Source organism: Sus scrofa, chromosome 2 (genome assembly GCF_000003025.6).
Source record: "Sus scrofa isolate TJ Tabasco breed Duroc chromosome 2, Sscrofa11.1, whole genome shotgun sequence".
Taxonomy (NCBI): domain Eukaryota; kingdom Metazoa; phylum Chordata; class Mammalia; order Artiodactyla; family Suidae; genus Sus; species Sus scrofa.
This window is the reverse complement of record NC_010444.4, coordinates 70,728,248-70,753,085: the sequence shown is the minus strand read 5'-3', so window position 1 is coordinate 70,753,085 and position 24,838 is coordinate 70,728,248. Positions and strand designations below refer to the sequence as shown.

The following is a 24,838-nucleotide window of genomic DNA, read 5'->3' as shown; positions in this document are numbered from 1 at the left end:
GGGCCGAGGGAGCTGGTGGTTTGGAGCTCTGAGCCTGAAGAGAGAGATTAAGGATGGATGGCACCCGCTACCAGACCCCAGAAAGCCGCTTCTCAGACTCCTCCGGGATGCAGGTACAGCAAACAGCACGCAGGTCTGCAGGACTGACTGCGCTCTTCTGGGCTACTCAGGTCTCTTCGAAACCACTTCAGACGTGCGTCTGCTCTGGGCATCGCAAACTCCCACTTCCAGAATCTTTTTGGCAGGTCCTTCCTCCCTAAGGGACCTTGGGGAGCCATGTGTGTTTTTGTTCGGGGAAGGGCAGCGGGAGTGGAGGGTACCAAGAGCAAGGGGCTCACATTTGGAATTAATGACCCCCAGCTCTGCCGCTTCCGGGATCTCACCATCTTCTTATCGTAAAACAGCTGTGGAGGGCCCTCGTGGCACACATGGGATCCATTAGGTGCTGGCCCACCTGATCTTTGGGAGACCAGTAGGCTGTGTCCTGGACTCTTCACGTTTGAGGAAATGGCAGTTCCGAGAGGTTGTCATCTCCCGGTGCCACACGGCGAGGAGGTGGGGGGGGGGGGCAGAAGCTGACCCTGGCAGGGATCCCTGCGGACGGAGGACAGAGATCCCGGCGGCACACAGCATCCCGCCTGGAGGTTGGCACACCATGGCGCCCCCTAGTGGCCACGTCTGGGGAGGAGTCCGTTTCTGCCTGGATCTCCTGGGCAAGTTTGCTCAACCGACTTGGGTGGGGGACTGCAAACCTCAGCAATACCTTCAGGGACTAGTCGGAAGGACCCCCATCTTGCTGGGGGCGTCAGGGGAGGCTTCTCGAAGAAAGCGATATTGGTGCTGAGACTGCAGGGTGAGTTGGAACTAACCAGGTGAAGAGGAAAGGGGAGGGTACACCTGGTGGAGGAAAGGGTTCTAGCAAAGGCCCAGAGATGGGAAGATGGTGGGGAGACTGAGGAACTTCCAGGAGGCCAGTGTGGGCTGGAGCTCCCCGAGTGACGGGCAGGGTGGTGGCTGGGATTGTAGACGCCAGATTGTGTTGCTTTTGAGAGCCTTTGTGAGAAGCTGTACTTTTGACCTAAAATCACTGGGCTCTAGTGTGTGTTGGTAAAAGCCCCCTTTGGGCTGCTGGGGATGCTTCTAAGCTGGGGATGGGGGACAGCTTAATGTGACCCAGATGCATTGACACCCACCCACACGCACACATGGAAATCTACACAAGAAAGAACTTTATTGATGTAGGGCTTCCTGGCGAGGGGTGTGTGGGCCCCAGGGCAGGGCCTGTAGCACCATGATGGGGGTGGCCTGGGTGTTCTGGATGACGGGGTCCCCCTGGGGCAGGCAGGGCAGGGCATGGGGTGGATCTTCCCAGCTCTGCCTCTCCCCTGTAGCTAGTCTGGTTGGGGAAGGGTGACAGGGAGATGGTGCTAATCCCCTCCCCTATAGCGGACATAGACTACCCCCCCCCAGCTCAGAGTGGAGGATTAGGACAGTGCTGGGGGGGGGGCAGGGCACCGGCTGACCCCCCTCCCCACCCCCACTCTTCACAGTACACATTCCGATCAAAGGCGAGGGTTGTGTTGGGGGCTCCCCAAGAGTGGGTGGAAAGTGCGCTAAGGCGAACAGTTGTTTCTACTTCAAACCCACCCAGGAGGGAATCTCGTGAATAAGGAGAGGGGCAGAGGAGGGGCCCTGGGCATGGCCAGCCCCTCTCCATTCCCACAGCCAGAGGCCCTTCAGGGGTTCCCAATAAATAACTTCCGGCTCCAACTCACCCTTCACTCCTAGCTCCCGCCCCCTCAGGCTCCTTCAGGCTGGCCAGCTGCAGGCCTGGTCTCCCCACCCCCACCCCAGCCGTAGCTCCGAAGACCGCACGCCCCCTAGCGGCCATGGCAGGTTTTGCAGCACATCTGGCGGAAGTAGGCTCGGCTGCAGAACTGAAATTTCAGCACCAGGGGGCAGTAGGCGACCTTGTTCACATCCTTGCACTCTGGAGGGGGACGGGAGAAGGGTAGGGGGAAATCAGGTCTTGGCACCACTTCCTGCAGTAGCGCGACCGCTGGCTGCACAGCGTTTACTAATTCCTCTGTGCCTCTCAAAGGGGGCTGATAATAGTAACTATGCCATTGGATTGTTTTGAGGATTTTTTGAGAGTACAGGTCTGGGGCTTGGACACCATATTAAATCATGAGAAAAGTGTCCCTTTTCTAATTATCGGTTTGGGGCTGTAATCCCTGCTCATTTCTCTTCCTTACAGATTGAGGACCTTGAACTCCAGGACCCTCACTCTTCTCAGGGTATTTGCATATTTTGTGTTCAGGGTAATTGACAGTATGCTAATGACAATGAATGATGGTTCCTCCTTAGCAAGTTAGTGATGTATGATAGGGCCTGGTGTGCTAATAAAGGGCGTCACATGGATTCTTTTATTCCATCTCCTGAATGCAGCACTCGCTCAAGAGACAGATGTGAAAAGGAAGGCACAGAGATAGAAGATGAATCCAGGCTGTTTGGTTCCAGTGCCTGGAGTAAGTCACCAATTGCTCTTTATGAAAAATAAATTTTCTTAGGTAGAAAAAAAAGGGGGTTCCCTTGTGGTGCAGTGGGTTAAGGATCTGTCATTATCACTGCAGCTGCTTGGGTGGCTGCTGGGTGCAGGTGTGAACCCTGCCCTGGGAACTTCCACATGCTGTGGGTGCAGCCAAAAAAAAAAAAAAGGGGGGGGGATATTTAAAGCAGTGGTTCTCAAGGGGATGTGATTTTGCCTCTCAGAAAAATGGCAATGTCTGGAGACATTTTCAGTTTTCCCCACTGGGAGGAGGGGTACTACTGGCATCTAGCAGGTAGAGGTCAGGGATGCTGCTAAACACCCTACAATGCACAGGGCAGCCCCCATGACAAAGAATCATCTGGCCCAAGACATCAATAGTGCCTGAGGCTGAGAAACTGACTTAAAGAAATCATATTAGGCAAATAACGTTATAGATGGAGATGAACAGGGCAAAGGTCACAAAGGTGGTTGGAGGAGTTGACCTGAGTTTGGGCCTCCAGAAAAATCAAGGTGCCTACAATGCTTGGCACACAGTGGCACCTAATGCAGGCAGGGGATGTTGAAAGATGGTCTGGAGGAGACAGAGAAAGGCATTTCGGTGGTTGGAGATGCTTTCTGGCTGATGGTTAGGACACCCTCACCACCCCACGCTCTCCAACGGCTTCCTCTGGTCCGCGCCCTTCCCGTGCCCCTTGGCCTCGCTCCCCACATACCTTCCAGGCTGTCCCCGGCGGGCGTGCTGTCGCACTTGGCCTCGCACTGCTGCGTGGCGGGTGGCCGCAGCGCCTCGGCGCACTCACGTGACGGCTGCCCCGTGTGGCTAGAGCAGCGCACGGGGCGCTGTTGCTGCCCGAAGCCACACTGTGCGGAGCACTGCGGAGAGTTGCCAATGAGCTGCCTCCCTGCACCTCCGCCGCCCCTGCCCTGGTTCCCACCCTGCAGGGCACACCCACCTACCTCACCCCACTCGCCAGTCACCCAGCGGGCGGGCGGGCAGCGGCGCAGGTTGCAGCGCATGGTGGCAGGCGGCTTGGCTGCAGGCGCACAGTGCGCGGGAGGCAGTGTGGCGCGCTGGTCTGCGCTCTTACAAAGGACCACACGATGGCGAAGGCCCGGCCCGCAGCTGGGGGTGCACTGCAGTTGGAGGGGGCGTTTCATGCTCAGTGGGCAACCCCCGCCCGCTCGAACAGGAAGTGGGAGGATGTTGGTCCAGTGGGAGGCGAGGAGGGTACAGCCAACTCTGGACCAGTCAAGGGTGGCCCGCTAGGGCCAGCGGGAGTGGGGAGGCGCCTCTGTGGCACCCAAGAAGGGCAACCTGGGCCCCCTCCCTGCTCTGCACAGGGAGTGGGGTGGCGCTCGGGTGGGGAGGGGCGGCTGACCTCCGACCAGTCGAGGGCGGCCCACTCCGGAGGGCAGGCGGGGCCGTGGCAGGCCTCCAGCACCGGCGGGCGCGGCTGCGGGCACGCGCTGTCGTCCAGCGCCTTTTCCTCGGCGGCCGACACACGGCGCTGGCACACGACAGAGCGGCTGCGCACGCCTGCATCACAGCTGCGGCTGCAGCGCGACCAGTTCCCTACCACCCAGCTGTGGGGGGAGGGGCGGCCTGAGACAGTGTCCAGGGCTGGGCACCCTGATCTTGGGGCACTAGCAGATCCTCCTCCGCCCCAACAACCAGCATCATTATGGAAGTTGGCACTGGGATGCCTGTTGCTCCTGCTCCCCGCACTTAGAATATCATTGCTCTGTACCCACACTGGGAACAAGGAGGTGCGTCACCCCAAGGGCAGATGGTTACCTGGACTTGACTAGGGAGCAAGCACCATTGTTCTGACTCTGATTCCGGGAGAACCCTGACCTCACCTTAGGGAGCACTCACTCCTCTGATTCCAGGAGTGCTTGTCACCTGGACCCTGCACCCCGGCAGGCACTCACTCGGGTGGGCAGGGCTCCGTGTTGCAGGCGCGCTGCCTCTTGGGCAGCTTGCTGTGGGCGCTGCAGTGGTGGGGAGCCACGGCTGAGCTGTCCAGCTGACTGCGGCACTCCACTGCCTGCACCTGGCTACCTGGGGGCGGGGGAGAGGCCCGCTCAGCCCTGCCCCGCCTGGAAGTTCGGCCTGGTGACCAGTACCCGCCCCTTGGCCCCCGTCCCACCCCAGCCTCACCGCCTGCACACTGGGCTGAGCACTTGGTCCAGGGCGCATAATGCCAGGAGTAGGGAGGCAGCGCGTCGCGGGCAATGGGTGCGTTGAAACGGTATCGGAGGGTGGGCAGCTCAGTCCGGGCCAACACCTGGGGTGGGGGTGGGGGTGGGAGGAGGAATCAAATAGAAATCAAGTTCGAGTCCCCACAAGGATGTCCTCTGGCACCCTGCTCCCAGCCCTGCCATTACCATGACGATGAGAGATGCATTTATGGGTCCCAGGGCTTCTAGGCTCTGGGTCTGATCCGGGCCTTGTCGCAGCTGAAAGGTGGTCCCAGCCAGGGGCAGGCGATGGGGCTGGGGGGTCCCAGGCAGCCCCTCCAGCAGCAGAGACTCCTGGTCCCCCTTCAGGGCTGGGGGATAGCAGAGGGATCAGAACCCCAGCCACACTGATGCCCCTGCTGTCCCCCAGTCCTCATCCTCCCACCTGTGGCTCACCCAGGTGACTGAGGGAGAGGTTCAGGTCCTGGATGAAAATGTGGACGGAGCCTTTGGGGATCCAGACGACATCCTCGTACCCTGGACAGTGGAGCTCAGAGGTCACCTACTTGGTCCATCCCCACACCTGCCTGCCTCTCACATTCCTGGTCCCTGATGACAGCAGCTGTTACCATGCTATGCACTGATGCCCCCAGCTGTGGCACCGTGAAGTAGATGTGTCATCATGCCCACTTTACAGATGATAAAATTGAGGCTCAGAGAGGTGAAACAACTAGCCCAGGTTTTATAGCTAGAAAGTGGCTGGGTTGAAATTGGAACCCCAATTTTCCTACCCTCTCACCATCGAAATGGTCTGACTCACCCCTACCTGTCAATAAGTAGCAGGGGTGGGCCTAGGCAGAGGGAAGGGGGCACCATGGGTCCTGACCCATATAGGGTGACTTGGTAGTTTTATCGGTTAGAGCCAGGTTTGCAGTAGGCTCCATCATTCACTACCTGGATGACCTTGGGTCGCTGTGAACCCTGGATCTCTTCCCACCCGCACCCCCCATGAGGATGGGCTTATCTGCCTGGATCCCCACTCTGTCTCCTGAACTCCATACTTGGCCCTCAGTGCATGTTTGGTCCCTTAAGCTCTCTGCTCCCTGGCGTCTCTTTGCTTCAGGCCAAGCCTGGGAAGCATTCAAGTTCACTGCACCCTGCAGATATACCCTCCCCATGTAAGTGTTTTGCTCTAGCAGAGTCCCTTAGCCCCCTGAGGAGTGAAACCTCTGCCCCCTCAAGACCCAGCATGAGGCCCTCATGATGGGGTAGGGGAGAGATTTATGTCCCCACCCCCTTGGACACTTTAGTTGCCAAGGTTTACGTACCAGAACCAAAGCCAGTCCTTGACCCTGACCTGGGGCATTACTACGCTCCCAGGAACTTTTGGGGTCCCCGATACCCCTCCGGGCCCTTGGGTCTGAAGAGCTGCTGATCCTGGCTATGGGGGTGGGATTAGTGGGGTAGGTCCCGTGGGTCCCGCCCCGCCCCTGCCCGCGGCCACCAAGTGAGGAGTGTGAGAGGGAAGCGGGGGTCTCTCACCGGCCCCAAGCAAGGCTGGGCTGAAGACCCCCTCGATGGTTTCGCAGGCACTGCCGTCACCCCCACACACTCGGCACTTGTCCTCCCGAACGTCAGAGCCCAGGACCCGGTCGCAGCCCACGTGCTGGGGAGGGCAGTGGTCGGGGAAGCGTGTCAGGGAGCTGCTCTATCCCCCTCTCGTGGATCCCCCCCCAACCCCCGGTCTCTCTGGGAGTCCCCTTCACCTTGCACTCGCCGCTGACACAAATGTCCACCGTGTCTGGGCGGCAGGGTGTCCCATCCACCACGGCCGCCGCCCTCTCCGTGTAGAAGTTGAAGCCTTCTGCTAGGCACGTGAGTGAGCAGGCCTTCACCCCCCCTGGGGGGGCATGGCCCCGTTAGACCCTGGCCTGGACCATCCCGTGACTTCCTGCTCACCCTCTGGGGGAGGTGAGGCCAAGAGGGCCAAGACCCCAGACTTAGCGAGGACAGGCAGGCTGGGCAGAGGGAGTGGGGGCTCCCAGCGTTCAATCCAGGCAGTCTGGCTCCTTGGGTGACAGAAGGGCTCAGGGCAAACTCCTTGACTCTGTGTCCACCTGTGGCTGCCCCCACCCACAGCCCCATGGCCTTCTTAGTCCCCCACTCACCTCCTCGGTAGGTCTTCCAGGTATAGAATTTTCCACGGAAAGGAACGCTGTCAAATTCGGAGCACTGCATTTCCCTGAAGTCCTGGGAGCCTGGGGGACAGTCCTGGGGGCACAGAAGGGGAGAAGTAGGAAGGCCAGCTGTGGGGAGGGGTGCAGTTAGGGGAGAGACCCCAGGCTGGATATCTAATGCTGTAATCAGGGGTGGGTTAGAGGAGTGATGCTTGAGGCACTGAGGCCAGGGTGGAGGCCGGATGGACAGGTCTATTTGAGATGGGAGCAGGTGACTCATCAGAGTTTGTGGGCAAGCTGGGTGTGACACCTAGGTTTCTGGTTTCAGACCACGGGACCTTTCTGTAGAGAGCGAGCCTAGAAAGGAGCAAGGCTTTTCTAGCGGGTGAGGGAGCGGAACCTCTGGACCTGAGACCTGTGGTCTCGGGTCAGAAGAGAGTGCAAGTAGGGGATGAAAATGCGGCCGCGGGTTTGGTGACAGGGACCTCCGCCTCAGCTTTGGAGGGAAATTAGGCAGTAACGGGAGGGGCGCGCAGTAGCTAGAGGGGGTGGTGGGGGTCAAGCAATTATTCTAGATGGGAGATTCATCTACTGCAAGTTTGACAAGTTGGAAGAAGCCGGGGCCAAGAGCAGGCGTAGGGAGGTCAGAGAAAGGAGTGGCCGCTGCAGGTTTTTGAGATGGTAGCCAGCCGGTCGAGGCCCACTGGAAACTGATTTGTGCCTTTCTTTTCCCCATGGAAGAGGAGCCGAGGGCACCTGGCTTGGGTCCTAGGGGAACTCACGTCTGTGTTGCAGGAGCGGTGCCGCCGTCTCTCGCCCAGGCAGTACTTGCCTCCGATCGTCGGCCTGGAAGCGGGGAAGGGGGCGGATAGGAGAGAAATGGTGCGGGAGGAGTCGGAGGGCGCGGACCACCCCGCTCACCTGGCAGAGGGGCCTGAGGGCTGACCTGGGGCTGTCGCAGTGACGGCTGGAGGAGGACACGCCGCCGCCGCACGTCCGGCTGCAGTCGCCCCACGGAGTCCACGGGCCCCAGGCGCCGTCCACGCCCTCGGGCCGCGACCCGAAAGGGACGCAGACCCGCTTATAGCACCACTACGGGCGGGATAGTGGGGAAGGGTGAGTCGGGCTCTGCAGACTCTCGCAGGCTTGGCGCTCATTCCTACCCTCTCCCCAGACGCCTAGCCGGAAGTCTGAGCCCACCCCGGGTGGGGTGGAAGCGGGAGGATGAAGATGGGGTCTGAAGACCCAAACCCATCAGGTATCATAGGGGCGTGGCTACGAAAGCTAGACCCGGTTCAGAGGGGCGTGACCTCAGGCCAGGGGTGGGACCTGCAGACAGTAGGCGTGGCCAGAGCCACGATGGGGTCGAAGGGGTCTGGCGGCGGCGGCGTGGAGGCCCGTGGCCGGCTCTCACCCCCTTGTCGATGGTGTGCGTCTGGCACAGCGTGCCCTCGGCGGCCGGGATGCTGTTGGTGATGCACCGGTTGCTCTTGCTCAGACACCACAACTCGCTGCAGACTTCCTGCGGGCCAAGGCGCCCGCTCAGGCTCGCCCCCCTCCCTCCTTCCTTGAGAGGATCCAGGCGACCCGCTCACTGCCGGCTGACAGTGGGGTCCCCAGCCTGGGGACTGGGTCTTTTTGCAACCTTTTTCAGGGCATGGGCTAGGACCTCTTCTCTTCTTATAAGCAGCACTTATCAAACACCTAGAGGGCTACAAATTCCCTCTGGCACTGTTATCCCCATTTTGCTGTGGCAAAACTAAGGCTCAGACAGCTACTAGATGCCACACAGCTACTAAGGGGAAGTCAGGATTCTAATCAAGAACCTTGATTTCAGGGGCTATGATCTAATTCTTCTGCAGTTCAGCCTCTGGTACCTCCCAAATTTCTAGAGGGAAATTTGTGATCTGCTGAGGAATGAAGAGAAAGGGGTCTGGATTCCTTTTTAGAATAGGCAAAACAGCCCACCAAAGAACAGTGGTTCTGGAAAAATCAGGCTTGATGATAGCTCAGGTCAAGGGCCCCATCTCTAACTTTATTTCCAGCTGGTGGTTCTGTTTCTCCCACCTGAACTGAGGAAACTCCCAAAGTTTTAATCTATGGAGTGTTGAGAGGGGATAAGGCCAGGCTGGGTCTGTGTGGAAAGCCCCTCAACCTCCAGTGAAAAGTCAGCCCACCTTTTTCCTTTCTGAATGCTGTTTGGGCTGGTCCAGTCCTAGAGAGTCACTCTGACCCTTTAGGTCCAGGTTATGAGACTGATGCACTGCCTACTGTGCTAAGGAGGCAATTTAGGTCCAGGTTAATTAATATCCCTGGACAAGTCCCACTGGGTTGTGGGTGGGTTCAGGTGTGGCCAAATCCTGCCCCATTTCCCACGGTCTTCCCTCTGAAAAGTGGATCTCCTTCTATCCCCGTTTTATAATCACATGTAATCTTTTCTTTGAACCCAATCCAAGCTTTGAAGATTTGGGATTGGACCAATCAACAGCTCTAGATACCTGTACACACACCAGAAGTCTGGAAGGTTGTCCTCAAACCTGCTCCTTCAGAGGACATTTCTCATCTAAAAACTAAAAACTCAGCCTGGTTTTCTGGCTTCACTTAGCTTATATTCTTTCTGGCCATTTGTAAAAATATCACAGCGCCCCCCCCCCACGTCCCCAGACCCCATCCCACTTCTGACACCTCTTGCCTGTTCCAGCCCTGCTCTTCCTCCTCTCCTCAAGGAGGCACCATGGCATATTATGAATGAGTCCTGGCCACTCTGGGAGACTCCACCACTGACTTGCAACGCATTTCCCCTCTCTGGGCCTCATCTACAAGATGGTCTTGCCTACGTATGGCTAAGAGGCCTGTGACAGAGTAGATATGAAAAGACTTGTATAAACACCCTGTGATTGAGTAATAATGACCACAACTATCTCTGGACCAGGCTCGAGGCTCAGCTCTTTACACATATTAACCGATTTACATGTAGTCAATAATCTACCCTTTTGCCAGGAGGGCTAGGAAGATGTTCCTTGGAAAAATAAAAGGAAGAATCAGTTCAACATAGAGCTAGCATTGGTCCATGCTTGGTAATCTGGCATTTCCTCCCCTTTCCCACCTTTCCCAAATTTAGAGTCTTAGAGAAAACCTGGATTCAAATCCCAGCTCTGCCATGTTCCCCGATTGTGACTTTAGGCAAGGCATCCCTTCTATGCCTCAGCCCCGAATGTGGGGATGGTAGGATGGTCAGCAGTTTAAATGAGATGATACACATCACGTGCTTGGCCTAGAGTGAGCATCCAAGACATGGCAGCCACTGTTGTCATTATTAGGATCACTGGGACACAGCAGATGCTCAAGAGTAGCTTCTGAATTCTTTAGGAATTCATTAGGGGGAGCTGTAGTTAGTTACTAGCCAAGCTAGGGGGTGAGGTGGGGGTGGCGAGAGTGCACTAAATAGAAGCTGATCCAAGGTATGTCCCCTTGTCTTCCACTGGAGTGAAGAGAGGGCATTTTAACAGCTGCCTGCTCCTCATTTCAAGTTAACCTGGCCTTGGCTTGGACAAAGCCCTTCAAACTGATCTTTTGAGTCTTGAGGGCCTGGAGGATCGGGACTGAGTCTGGGTGCCCAGGGCTGAGGCTGTGAGGAGCCAGGGAGTGTGTTTAGGGAACTGGGGGAGGTGGGCCCAGGAGGGGCAGACCCCAGAAGAGCCCCTGGGAGCTGAAGAGGGAAACCAGCAGTTCTCCAGCTTTCTGGGAGGAGCTGGGAATGCCCCCCACCTCCCACGGGTCTCTATGGGTGGATGGGCTTTGGGAGCTGAGTCTAAACCTCAAGAAAGAGTGGGGAGTAGTCAGGAGGCTCACAGCATGTCCAGCCAAGGATTGGGGCCAAGAGGTCTTGTGAACCGGCCGGTGGGGGATGTAGAGAATGAAGACAGGGTGTCCCTGGAAGGCTCTGTCCAGTTTTTGTGCCAAGTGGGAAAGATGGTTCATCCCCAGGGAAAGCATTTGCACCAAGTCTGGATGTTTGGTTAAAAATGGGATTTTGGGCCTTTAGTCCTGCTGCAGTAGAATGTGCTCCCCCAGGCTCATTCCAGCTCAGTCCCCAACATAGGGGTCTGGAGAACCAGGAGATCTCATTCCTGTGCCCGAGCACTGTGACTGTATGTGACATTTGTATAACCCCAAGTGCCTCTGTTCCCACCCCTCCAACTGTCTACTGGAGCTCCCTCCCCTTCCCATCTCTCTCACTCCCACTGTCTGTGCCAGGGGCCCACATGGAGTTTCCCATCCCCTGTGGCCGCGCCCTACCCGCTATCCCGAGTGGCGGCGGTCCCCTCCCCTCCCAGGAAGGAAAGCAGGAAGGCTCTCTCTACCCCGTATTTACACTGACGCGATTTGACTCCATGCTGGAAGCGGCACTGTTCATCTGCATCGTAGGCCTGGCCAGGGGCCACGGTGGGGTACACGAAGTCCTGTCTGGGGGGCCGGTTGTTCAGGCAGAGCCCCAGGCCAGAGCTGTGGCGAGAAGAAAGTGGCTCTCACACAGGAGGGCTATAGGCTCAGGGGCCCTGGCTAGGTTGGCGGGGTGGGGGTCCTGGGGAGTGTCCCTATGAGCACACGATCCTTCCCAGAGGCCCCCTCCCCACTTCCCCCAATTTGAGTGTGAGTCTCTGGGTGGGACAGGTGGGTGTGCCCTCACTCCAGAAAGCTGGTGATGTAGTCACGGCTGCAGGAGGACCACACAAATGGGTTGGTCTTCATGGTGATGTGTGCGGCCATGAGCTTCGCTGGGTCTTGGCCACGGGCCCCACAGCTGTTCCCCACGCCATCATGGTTCATGCCAAACCTGGGGAGAGGAGTGGCAGCTCTGCGGGCTGTCGAGGACCCCACCCGGCTCCTCCCGTCCACCCCCTCCTGTGTCCCAGGCCTCACGTGTGTCCGATCTCATGGGCGATGGTGAATGCCGTGGCCAGGCCGATGTCCTCATTGATGCTACAACTTCTTTCGCGCTCACACATCCCGCCCACGGGGGCCAGGCCTGGGGAACAGGCATGTGGGGGTGGGGCTGGGGGCTCAGGGCTGTATCTGTCAGCCCTGTCCACTGTATCTGTCAGCCAGGTCCCCACCCCCGACCAGGGCCAGTGTCACCCAGCCCACTGCCTTCAGAGGTGCCTGAAACCTAGGGGGCCCGGGTACCTAGTGTGCCGCAGGGTTTGTTCTTGTAGATGCAGATGTCATAGCTGTGGAAGGAGAGGGGGGCGGTGAGGGGGCTGGGCTACCCTGTCTGTCTCTGGGGGTTGAGTTCTGCCTGGGAGCCCCTACCAGCCTTTGACCCGAAGTCTCATGCTCTTCCCCCAGCTGGCATTGGCAATGCCAGGCGCACGAGTGATGACTGAATTAATGACAGAGCCAGTGAAGGATGCGTCAGTGCCCAAATGGCCCAACGCCTGTCTCCCACATCCCCAGACTCCCAGCAGTCCCTCCCCGGCTTTGGCTCCTCAAGGGGGTGGGCTCAACAGTCCTGGCCGCTCCCATCTCCCAAGAGAAGTGACCCTTGCTTGGACCTGGACTGTCCTCTGGACCACTTGTTCCCCTGCCCCCCCACTCCGGCCCAAGTCCTCCTGGAGCCGACCCCACCCCTCACCGCGTGATGAGCACTGCTGTGTCATGGTTGGCCACGCCGTTCTCCGGAATGGCATTGCCATGGCCGCTGCGGTTCACGATGGATTTTTGCCACTTACAGAAGCTGTCCAGGGACTTTCCGGCATGGTGAGTGATCTCCAGGGTGGGCTGAGGATGGACAGAGTGAGGTCCATGGATGCCAGGCCACCTGGGGAGGGCAGGCAGCTCTAGCATGCAGGGGAAGGTGCCCACCTGCCCCTCTCCTCACACACCTGGTCCTCTGTAAGCAGGATGAGGCGTGTTACCAGGATATTAACGATGTTTCCCAGACTTGAGTCCTGGAAAAGTTTGGCAACCTGACCTCCAAGAAACAAGAGAGACCGAGTCTTAAGAGAGGCCCAGAGTAGAAAACAAAAAGGGGGTTGATGAGAACAGCTTGCTTCAATCAAGTACCTCCTGTGTGTGAGCCTCAGGCTAAGCCTACCGCATAGATCCTCACATGAGCAGCTATCACTAGCATTCCCATTTTACAGATGGGGAAAGTGATCCTCTGAGAGGTTAGGATGCACAGTTGGTAGGCACCAGAAGTGGGATTCAAGTCTGGCTAAGCCTGCCTGCCAGTGTGCTTCTTTTTTTTTGGCTATGCCCATGGCATGTGGAAGTTCTCGGGCCAGGGATTGAACCTGTGCCACAGCGGCAACCCTGGCCACTGTGGTGACAATGCCGGATCCTTAACCTGCTGCGCCACCAGAGAACTCCCAGTGCATTTCTTTTTGACTCACCTCCCCCCACCCCACTCAGCTTGCCTCTGCCTAGAGGTTGCCGGAAGGATATGCACATCCGGCCTCATTCCACACTGTCTGAAGGTACCAATTTGAGCATCACCACCAGAAAGTGGACTATGGAGCCAGGAAGCTCTGGAGACAGTGGTCAGAGGGGAGGGGGAAGGGGCCCTGGGGTGAGTGGCATGCATGATGGAGGCAGCTCTGTGTAATGATCTTGCAGCCCTGAGCCATCACTGTCCTCTGTGGAAACCCCCAGAAACCCTGGCAGGTTTGAGGAAACTTTGGAAGCCCGAGGGAGGGAGGGAGGCAGGGCCTGGGCAGCAGGCAGTGGTATCAGATATGATGTTATGTCAACATACTGGGCCATCTGTCTATGCTACACATCCCCCTCCTCCCATTTTGTCTCAGTGAAACAAGAGCATCCCTTATCAAGCCCTTACTATGTGCCAAGTGCTCTAGTTGGCTTCCCTCCCACTGATTTTTACCTTTTTGTGATGGGTACTATGTATAACCCCATTTTACAGAGACAGAAACTGAGGCTTAGAGAGGTCCAGAGTCTAGATCAAGATGTAGACTGGGCATTGACTCTGAGTGTGGGCCAGTGAGGTCAGCCTGTATGGATTTATAGGTAGGCACTGGGTGAGCCCTGCATGCAGACAGATGCACAGCCCATGTGTATACTGCTCACCTCAACTAATACCCACAAGTCACCTGCCCCCCCCCTTTTTGCTTTTTAGGGCAGCACCTGTGGCATATGGAAGTTCCCAGGTTAGGGGTCAAATCGGAGCTGTAGCTGCCGGCCTACGCCACAGCCATAGCCACAGAGGATCCAAGCCACGACCTACACCACAGCTCACGACAATGCCAGATCCTTAACCCACAAGCGAGGCCAGGGATCGAACCCACATCCTCATGGATCCTAGTCAGGTTCATTAACCGCTGAGTCATGAAAGGAACTCCTGTTCATTTGTTTTTTCTTTTTTGGCTGCCCTGCAGCATATGGAGTTCCTGGGCCAGGGTTCAGATTCAAGTTGCAGTTGTGACCTATGCTGCAGCTGTGGCAATGCCAGATCCTTTAACCCACTGTACCAGCCAGGGATTGAACCTGCGTCCTGGCACTGCAGAGACACCGCCAATCCTGCTGTGATGCAGCAAGAACTCCTATTTTTATAGAGCAGATAATTACAGGGCACCTACTGTGTGCTATGTGCTGTGTTAAGTGATTTACCAATTCACTGCATCCACCTGAGCCTTACAAAGTAGGTACTGTTATTGGACGCATTTTATAGATGGGCAAACCAAGGCAGAGAGGTGAAGTAGTATGCCCAAGGGCACTGATCAACAAAGCGGTAGGGGCTGAGATTTCAGGCCAGGCTGGCTACCTCCTGAGTCCAGCTCCTAGCCACTGTGCTGGGCTAATTCTCTTCCTTTCTTGCTTCAATCAGCCCTCCTTTCTCGCTCACCCAGTCCCCTCTTCATTTTGTTTCTCTGGCCTCTGGTCAGGGACTAGCAGGGGCGGGGGGGCGGGGGAGGAGGTGATGGTGACACTCCTTTCGTGACCTCTGGAGGTGGGCTCCACGCCTGGGGAGGGGGAGGCACTTACAATGTTCATGATGGCCAGCACGTACTGTTCGACGTCCCGGCGCCCATGGTAGGCCACCATCATCTTGTCAGCCACCACCAGGGTCTCCACGTAGCGCTCCCGGCTGACTGAGCGCTTCAGACCTGGCTGGCCTCGCTCTGTTTCATTCCCGAGGGGCCGGGCAGGGGGTGGTTTCAGGGTGCGCAGCCACCATGGCCGCCCTTTCCACGGTTTCTCATCTGGATGGACAATTTCTGGTCATTCCATGGCTTGCTCTTATAGTCCACCTCCCTGTCTGACGATCTATCTGGCCATCAGACACCTCAGCCTTTGGCTGCTGGTTGTACAATGAATATCTGGTTCCATGATATGACTGCCCCACTGCCAGACCGGCTGGTCAAACAGCTGCCCAGCATCCCATGACAATCGACATGACTGTATAACTTTCCAACCATTTCATTGCCCAAATGGACGGGCACAGCAGCCTGCCTCACTGCTGGAACTGTGATTCTAAGGTTCCCCAGCCTTCTGACTATGCGACCTTTTTTTTTTTGTCTTTGGTCTTTTTAGGGCCACACCTGTGGCACATGGAGATTCCCAGGCTAGGGGCCGAATCGGAGCTGTAGCTGCCAGCCTACACCACAGCCACAGCAATGCCAGATGCGAGCCCAGTCTGCGACCTACACCACAGCTCCTTAACCCACTGAGGGAGGCCAGGGATAGAACCTGCATCCTCATGGATGCTAGTCAGATTTGTTTCCGCTGAGCCACAAAGGGAATGCTTCTTTTTTTTTTTTTTTTTTTTTTTCCTTTTTTTTAAGGTCCACACCTGTGGCCTATGGAAATTCCTAGGCAAGGGGTCAAATCAGAGCTGCAGCTACTGGCCTAAGTCACAGCCATAGCGATGCCAGATCTGAGCCGCATCCGTGACCTACATCAGCTCACGGCAATGCCAGATCCTTAACCCACTAAGTGCAGTCAGGGATTGAACTCGCCTCCTCACAGACACTATCAGGTTCTTGATCTGCTGAGCCAAAATGGGAACTCCTTGACTGTGCAACTTTCTACTTACCAGACTGCCCAACTGGGCTATAGAACAAAGCACCTAACCTAACTGAGAATGTTGCTGCCTGGCTGTACTCCACCCTGACTATCCCACTGACCAACCGTGACACCGTCCACTCTCCCTTTTTTTTTTTTCTTTTTTTTTTTTGCTTTGTAGGGCCAAACCTGCAGCATATGGAGATTTCCAAGCTAGGAGTCGAATTGGAGCTACAGCTGCCAGCCTATGCCACAGCCACAGCAATGCCGGATCCGAGTCGCGTCTGCGACCTACACCATAGTTCACAGCAACACCAGATCTTTAACTGAGTGAGGCCAGGGATCAAATATGCAACCTCATGGTTACTAGTTGGATTCATTTCTGCTGCACCACAAGGGGAACGCCTTTCTTTCTTTTTTTTTTTTTAAATGCCGTACCCGTAAGCCTATGGAAATTCTTGGGCCAGAAACTGAATCTGAGCTGCAGCTGCAGTTGTAGCAATGCTGGGCCAGAATAGAACCTGCATCTTTGCAGTGTCCTGAACCGCTGTACTCAGATTCTTTTTTTCTTTTCTTTTTTTGTCTTTTTGGGGTGGGACCTGCGGTATATGGAGATTCCCAGGCTAGGGGTTGAATTGGAGTTACAGCTGCCGGCCTACACCACAGCTCACGGCAACACCAGAACCTTAACCCACTGATCGAGGTCAGGGATTGAACCCACAACTTCACGGTTCTTAGTTGGATTTGTTTCTGCTGCGCCACAATGGGAACTCCTATTATACTCAGATTCCTAACCCACTGTGCCACACTGGGAACTCCCACTTTTCTGTTTGTGCAACCCACTGTGTCTGTCACAGTGTGCTACTCCTGGACCCTTAGGTTATGCAGCTAATCGAATGTTCCAATCATTTAGTCATTTTTGGGGATGGATGACTGTCCTGATGCATCTTTTGTTGTCTAGCTTCCTTACTTTCCCTTTCCCTAAATATCTGATGTTACTATTGTCCTTCTGCAAGTCTGGTCGTCAATCTGATCTTCTGCGTGGTGGCTCAGCTCTGCTGGTGCTTTCTTTCCTTCTTTTTTTTAGGGCCACATCTGCAGCATATGGAAGTTCCCAGGCTAGGGGTCGAATCAGCTGCAGCTGCTGGCCTTTGCCACAGCCACACCAGATCTGAGCCGCACCTGCGACCTATGCCGCAGCGTGTGGCAATGCTGGATCCTTAACCCACTGAGAGAGGCCAGGGATCGAACCCACTTCCTCATGGACACTAGTTGGGTTCTTAACCTGCTGAGACACAACAGGAACTCCTCTCCTGGGGTTTTCACTGTGCAGCTGCCCTGGGATCTGCTACCACCACCCCACTGCTTAACTGTCTGATCAGACAGTAATCCTGGAGATGGGTGGCTTTATGCCTGAGCACCTACTTAGCTGTTCAGCTGCCTTTTTCACTCACTGATGGGTCATTGGACTATGGTGGTGACTGGTGGGCTGTTCCACTGCCTCCTGCCCTGCTGACTGTTTGCACTGCTCCCCCCAGAGCTGCCTGATCACCTTCTGGATAGAGAGAGAGATGCTGCGGTCTACCTCTGCCTACAGGCAATGATGCTGTGCAGACCCTTTGCCCAGCCCCAGAGGGACAGACGTACCTCTGACTCCACAGGCTGTATCCAGGTGGGGGTGACGCAGGGAGGAACGCTTGTACACCACGTGGGGGCCGCTATCCTCTGGGCCCCGGTGCCTCTGGGGCCCACCTTGCAGGGGCTCGATTAAATATTCTTCTTCATCTGCCACAATCAGGCCATGCTGGGGTTTGGGGTGTGGGACAGAGGGCTCAGGTAAGGTTCTGGTTCCCAGGACCCCTGGGACCCTATCTCCTTATGATTTCATTCCTTCTATTTTACTGGATTTATGTTGCTATTCCTTTTTCAGCTTCTTCTTCTTCTTTTTTAATCTCTTAGGGCCACACCCGCAGTATATACAAGTTCCCAGGTTAGGGGTCGAATTGGAGCTACAGCTGCTGGCCTACACCACAGCCACAGCCATGCCAGATCTGAGCCGCGTCTGCGACCTACACCACAGCTCACGGCAACGCTGGATCCTTAACCTACTGAGCAAGGCCTGGGATCGAACCTGAAACCTCATGGTTCCTAGCTGGATTCGTTTCTGCTGCGCCATGACAGGAACTCCATAAGTGTTTTTCTTAACACCCAAACTTGTGGGCATTCCCTGCTACCTCCCAGAGCCCTCCGCTCACCAGGCCCCCACAGGTGCTGATGGCCACGTGGGAGCTGCCGGCCTGGCCCTGCAGGTGGCCGGCGTAGAGGCAGTGGGACCGGGCGGCCCTCTGCCAGGCCAGGCCCTCTCGAGTCCAGTACTCCACGGAGACGTGTCCCGCCAGGAGGCGGGGGCTGCGGGTCAGGTTCAGCAGGAAGTGGGTGCTGGGTGCAGCCACCTTGTAGAAGAGGCGGGATTCTGCTTGGGGCCCCGTGCCCCGACGCTGCCTCCGGGGGGCGGGGGGAGAAGGCCAGAAGTGCCCCGTTGTGGTCCACCCGGGTGGGGAAGGCGATCTCATAGCTCTCCAGACTGGACAGGAACTCATCTGTGGGTAGGAGTCAAGGGCCTGGGGTGAGCCCTGGTTAGGCCCCCTGTATTCTGACTGCTTGGCTGCATGGCAGATGATGCTGGCTTCAGTGGACCCTGACTCCAGGTCACCTGCTCTGAGATTCTGGCCCCAGTGACCCCAGGGCCTCCTCTACCATGACCACCGCCCATCCCCACAGATCCCATCTCAGTTCCTTCCTCCATCCCCACCACCACCCTGGAGTCACCCTACCTTGAGACCGGAAGGTGTGCGTGACCTTGAACGCGAGGCCCAGCCCCAGGGCGAGGGCCCAGCGGAGGATCTGGCAGGCGGGAGCCATAGAGGCCACGTGTCCACATGTCTCTCCCTAGCCCCGGCTGCTGGCAGCCCCCACAGCGCTGCCTTCTTTGTTCACAGCCTGGGCAGCATCACCGGGCTCCTGGGAGGGGAGAGCTGGGTCAGGGGAGCCTGGTTCTGCTGCTGGGCAGAGCCAGTGCCAAGATCCCTCACCAGGCAGACAAGGGCACCTACCTACCTGTAGCCAGCCCTTCACTCCCAGCCAGAGGGATGCCCGTGGCTAGGGGATGCCCCCATCTCAAGACTCTGCACGCATTTCTTTACTCAGTAGCCTCCTTGACGCTCCCCCTGCCCCAACCCCATCACACTCTCCCTATGCTCTTAGAACAGGGAGAGACTTTGACTCCACGAGCACCTACTATGTGCCAGCTACTGGCCGAGTATGTTGATATCATCTCATTTCATTTCTGCAATAACCCTGAGGATGCATTCATCCAGTGACAACTGTGTATAATATGGACACACTCCCTACTCCAACCCCCAACCCCATGGGGCTCAATCTCCAGGGAATAACAGATGACAGATAAGTAAACGAAGAGACATGTAGTTCAGATTGGGACACGTTCTTTATGAGAAATAATTGGGAGGCTTGGAAGTGGAGGTGGGAAGGGTAAGAAATGAACATGGGGGGGAACCAGCAGGGGTAAAGGCCCTGGGGCAGGGAGGCGTTTGGTACGGACCCAGGACCAAGAGGGCAGCAAGGGGAGGTTGGCCTGGGACACACTTGAAGGTTGGTCAGCATGAATTTTCAACCCATATTAAACCTGAGATCAGTGCTCGGCTCCCCCCACCTCTTCCCTGACCTGGCCCTGCCTTCGGATCCTTTGCCATAGGGAGCAAATCTTTACATGTGGTCTCTTCTTTTTTTTTGCTTTTTAGGGCCACACCTATGGCACATGGAGGTTCCCAGGCTAGGGGTCGAATCGGAGCTGCAGCTGCCAGCCTACACCACAGCCACAGCAACACAGGATCTGAGCCACATCTGCGACCTACACCATAGCTCACAGCAACACCGGATCCTTAACCCACTAAGCAAGGCCAGGGATTGAACCCACAACCTCATGGTTCCCAGTTGGATCATTTCTGCTGCGCCACAATGGGAACTCCATGTGGTCTCTGTTCTTAGGAACTTTCCTTCACCCTACATTTCCAGCTCAGCCCTTAGCCCTGCTTCCTCTCACTTCAGCTTCCTCCTCCAAGCTCCAGGCTGGCTGGGCAGGTCCATTTCTCCAGCATCTGCCCCAGGCCAGCCTGCCACAGACATTGCTCTGGGCCACCACCCTGTGCCAAACCCTCCCCTCCTCCCTCCTCCTCTGTGCAATTTCCCCCTTAATCACACACTGTCTTGTTTTCTTTGCAGCCTGGCCAAGTCTGAGAGTCGATCCCCAAACAGGGCAGTTCAGCTCCTGAGGGCTGGAGCCAGGTTTCCTCCAAGATGCCGACTTAGAAGCTGACATCCACACCCCCCCCTCCTCCCGGTTCTGACTGGACCCCTCCAGTGACGGGGAGCTCACTCCTACTCTATGATCATGCTGCTCTTTTCAGCCAGGCAGATGTTTACCCCTTGGATTCTTTCTCTCCTTTTTTTTTTTTTTACCTTTTGGGGGCTTCAGTTAGTGGCGTGGTGTTGAACCCCTGTGTGTGAGCCTCTCTGGGTCTCAGTGCTTCTTCTGGGAGCCTGGACAGGGTGGGAAAGGGCAGTGAGAAGAGTGGAGCTGGGTCTGGAGTTCAGGGGTTGCTGAGGACACCCTGCGCTTCTCCCCAGCCTCGGTGAACCTCCTTCTTGCCTTTCACCCTCCTAAACTTCCTAGTAACCACCCCCCCCCCGCCCTGCCCCCACCCCCTGCGGCCATATGCTACCACCTCCCTATCCCGTCCTTGATTAGCTCTGGGATCAAAGCGCTTCCTATGTGGGGTCCCTCGAGCCCCTTCCCACCACCCCCATGCCCAGGTGGCAGCATTCCCATGGCAGGTGAGGCTGGAGCCCTTGTCCCTCCAGTCATGTCCCTCTTCTCTCTCAAGCAGTCAGGCCTGGTGCAGAAGCTTCCTCCCAAAGTGGCTCTGTGGCTCCTGGCCTGGCCTCTCCCCCTGCTCCTCCCTCCTCTGCAGCTTGCCCCTCCCCCCAACAACCTCACAACCCCCTGGTGCTTCCAGCTCCAGTGGGGTGTGGAGGACAGGGCTGAAGGACCCGCACAGGTGGGTGAGGCAGGGGGAGGGGAGTCCCCCAAGTGTGGGATGGGAGGAGTTCAGAGGGGGAGGGTACAAGGTGTCAGCCAGGGCAAGGTGGGGATAGCATCTGGATCAGTGGTGCAGCCCGTGGGGTGGCTGGGAGGTGTGACCTGCTAGGAGCATTGGGGGCAGCCAAGAACAGATTGGTGGCTCTCGGGGAAGAAGAGGCCTGGGGACCGGTAGAGGAATCCTGGGCCTGAGGGGCGGGGCAACAGGATGTCAGCAGGGGGTCTCCACTGTGATCTGTGGGGGTGATTACATGTGCCGGGCTGTGTATAGCTGGAACTGTGTACATGTGACTTTGTGTGTGGTGTGTGCCCATATGACCCTGTGTGTGGCTGCATGCGTGTTCCTGTGTGTGTGTCCCAGGCCTGGCCATTCCCCCCAGCCCCTCCTCCAAGAAGGCAGGAGGGAGGTGGCCAGCATGGGGGAGGGTGCCAGCCCGCTGGAGGCTGGGGGAGGAAATGCCGGCGGAAACGGTCTCTGGAAACAGAGGCTCCATCCCATCCTGGGGATCCTGGAGGGGACAAGGCCGCAGAGCCTCCCAGTGGAGACCAAGGCCGAGACTGCCCAGGCAGAGGCCGGGCCGGCCTGAACGCTGCACATCTGGCCAAGCAGGCAGGAGGCAGCCCCTGCCCCGAGAGCAGACAAAGGCCCAGCCGGCAGGAGGAGGCCGGTACCAGGCGGGTACCCACTACCAACGGCTAATTAAAGGCCCTGAGCCTCGGGTTGGAGCCTCCCTGAGGCTGTGGCCTTGGTGACCAACTCAGGGGAAGTGGGTGGCGCCGCTCCCACAGGGCGACACACAAACACCCACTGGCAATGTCGAGAACACACACTTGAGGGCGACCACACCTGTGCAGCTTGGGACCCACAACCAGACATCACAGGCCCACAAAGGACCCCCGCCTCCGGCCCCCACCACACACACTCAATACACACACATTCAAACACCAGAGACGCGCAACTACACTCTACCCAGACCTATGTGCATACACACTTACTCATTCACACACACACAACCTAGCGACACACACACACTCAGCCCTATGTGCACAGACACGTACACACTCCTTTCCACATTCACAGCAGCCCAGGAACACACTCACACAGTCCTTCAAAACTTGAGACCTACCAGATGCACGTACACACAGGCATTTACACATTCGTTACACTCAAGACACACACAGAGACAAACCGGCAGATGCTTGGAGATACACATCGTAACACTTAGACCCAGGAGACAGTGAATTACTGGCTTACACTCACACTCAGGCAGACACACAACACCCCTCTATAATAGCATATAAGTTCAGACACACACTGACCCTCACATTTTTATAGACACACAGCCCTTACACATACGTGGATGTCCACACGCACCCCGACACGCACACACACGGAGCAAACAAACCCAGACAGGCGCTCCCAGAAACTCAGGGGCGCGTTGCGTGTCGCACACGCTTGGAGACATAGCAGCACCACGACCCCCCCACCGCCCGACGTCCAAGGGCCCGCGGCCATCCCCGTGCGACGACGCGGACACACAAAGTCCCCCGAAGTCCGGCCCCCGCGCCCCCGCCCCGCGCCGTTACCCGCGGCCGGCCGCCAGCCGGGGCCTCCGCCTGCCGTCCCCGCCGCCGTCTCGCCGGCCCGCGCGCAGGAAGGGAGGGAGCAAGCGCGGCGGCGTGGCCGGGGGAGGGGGCGCGGGGACGGCACTTCCTGAGCAGCCTGCCAGGGTTATAAAAAACCCCCAAACCGCGCGCCGCCAAGACCCCGCCCGCCGCCGCCGCCGCGCTCGGCCTGGGCCGCAGGCTGGACCCGAGCCAGGGACCCGGGCGCTCGGGCGGCCCCGCCCGGACCGGCGCCCCGCCGTGGGGGCGGGGGAGGGATGGGGGGCGAAATGCGGGGGGGGCGGGGATGAAGGGAAGGGGAGGAGGAGGTGAAAGGGTGGGGGAGGGGAGAAAGGCCAGCGTGGGGGATGGGGAGGGAGGAAGAATTGGGTAGGGGTAAGGGAAAGGGGAGAAGAGAAGGGGGTGGCTGGGGGGTGGCTGGGGGAGATTGAAGGGAACCAGGTGGGGCCGAGGAGGAGGGGGAGGCTAAATCGGGTAGGGGGTACGGGAAGGAGTGGGGCCAGAGGTGGGGGAATGGGGGAACCAGGTGGGGGAGGGGAGGGCCCACTGCCTCGCCGGCATCCACCGCGCCGACAACAGCTGTTATTTATTGAGGGCTAGTCCTCGCTTAAACAAGCATGGCTTGGGCGCCCCCCGTGTGCCAGGCACAGGACCCGGGCAGGCTGAGTAAATTTCAACCCGTCCTCGCCCTCCCAGCGCTCCCCTCTGGAAATTAGACCAGCCCCGGGCTTGGGCTTGGCGGGGCTGGTCCCATTTCACAGAAGTCCTCTTCTGTGAAACTGAGGCCAGCCAGGGAGAGAATGAATGCTCTGTGAGAGGGGGGCTCGGGCTGTGGGTTTTGGTCCCCCCCGCCTCCCCCCGGGTCAGTGCTCAATAGATGTGGAGCGAACGACAGTCAGGGCAAGGATGGAATCCGAACCCCTTGTGGTGAGCTGCCCCACAGGCCTCTGAGCACCCGGCCGCTGTTCTGGGAAGGGCAGGGCAGGGTAGGGCGGGGACCCTTAGACCTCACAATTCCAGGCATTTTCAGGCCCGGCCCGGAGGAGCTAGGCAGAGGCTGGCTTGGCTTTGCTCTTGGCTTTTTCAGCTTCATCTCTTGCTGGGGGGTAGTAGTCTTTACAGAGCTGCTGGGGGAGGGGTTCATTGAGCAGCAAACATTTATTTTCTTTGCCTTGAACTTGAACTTGGAATGCACCCTCAGGGCTCCTGCATACAGTAGGTACTCCACAAATAGCATGGTCCCACCAGGTTGTGTCTCCACCTCCACCCCATCATCATCTCAGGCCAGACCAGAGGGACAGCCCATCCTCATGTCTGCTACCCAGCCCCGAAGGAGGAGTGAGTCCAAGAAAGCCCTCTCTGCCTCAGCTGGCAGTTCCTCTGTTCTACTCGTGGTCCTATTTGGAGCCCGCCCTGAGCTGCCTTCTGTTTACCTCTCTCTCCATCCAAGGGGTGGCTCCCTCTGCATTCTCAGTTTGCCCTGATGCTAAAAGCTCCTCCTTTCAGCCCAGTGTCTGATCTGGCCAGTCTGGGGATGGGTAGCCATTAGACAGCACTGAGAATTTCAGGGCTACTTGGAACCAGGAGCTCCCTGCCTCTGCCACTTTCTAGATGTAAAACCTCTTATAATTATCTGGGAGACTGGTTCTTTACATCCCTTCTCCCTCCCCTCCAGATGGTTCTTGGTTCCTTAGAAGCTCCCTCTCTCCACTTGGTGTGATCTGGGTAGGGCATGTAATTTGACCCTAAACCACGCCCACATCCCATCTCCTGACCTCCTAGATTGATTGGAGGATGGGCATGTAACCAAACCTCAGTCAATGAGCTGTGTTAGGGCTTTTGCAAGGAATCCTGGGAGACAGACTTTTGTGTTTTGAGTAGTGCTTGAAGCCCAGTACCCATCTTAGAGAACAGGGAGAGACCACTTATAAGAGTGAAGTCACCAAGTGGAGGAGGCTATCATTTCAGCCTTGAGACAGCTGTTCCTGAAGCCCATAGCTGGGCTTTCATTCACACAATCTTTATTAAACTTTGTTTTTGTACCAGGTGCTGGCCCAGGTACTGGGGACACAGCCAGGAACAACAGTCTCCATCCCCTAGGGGTAA

The 24,838-nt window shown here is 57.3% G+C and overlaps 1 protein-coding gene and 2 long non-coding RNA genes across 4 annotated transcripts; 1 reads left to right on the top strand and 2 right to left on the bottom strand.

Annotated features, from left to right (window-relative positions):
- On the top strand, positions 31–20,460 carry LOC106507295. 2 transcript variants are annotated; one of them, XR_001303179.2, is made up of 3 exons: positions 31–853; positions 2,258–2,528; positions 20,230–20,460. It is a non-coding gene; the product is annotated as an uncharacterized LOC106507295 (long non-coding RNA). The 2 variants fall into 2 exon arrangements; XR_001303178.2 differs by lacking the exon at positions 20,230–20,460 and adding an exon at positions 12,259–12,388.
- ADAMTS10 (ADAM metallopeptidase with thrombospondin type 1 motif 10) lies at positions 1,881–18,852 on the bottom strand. The gene is given in 25 exon segments (NM_001246250.1): positions 1,881–1,990; positions 3,265–3,424; positions 3,509–3,685; positions 3,931–4,135; positions 4,484–4,613; positions 4,713–4,839; positions 4,940–5,103; positions 5,189–5,269; positions 6,275–6,398; positions 6,499–6,632; positions 6,901–7,003; positions 7,692–7,755; positions 7,856–8,001; positions 8,324–8,431; positions 11,274–11,415; positions 11,600–11,746; positions 11,833–11,938; positions 12,097–12,140; positions 12,545–12,690; positions 12,795–12,878; positions 14,911–15,128; positions 17,578–17,734; positions 18,186–18,442; positions 18,444–18,530; positions 18,765–18,852. Coding segments are annotated over 25 exon segments (3,309 nt in total).
- Positions 20,466–22,920, bottom strand: LOC110259348. Its single transcript, XR_002341672.1, has 2 exons — positions 22,694–22,920; positions 20,466–20,547 (listed from the first exon to the last, which is right to left on the bottom strand). It is a non-coding gene; the product is annotated as an uncharacterized LOC110259348 (long non-coding RNA).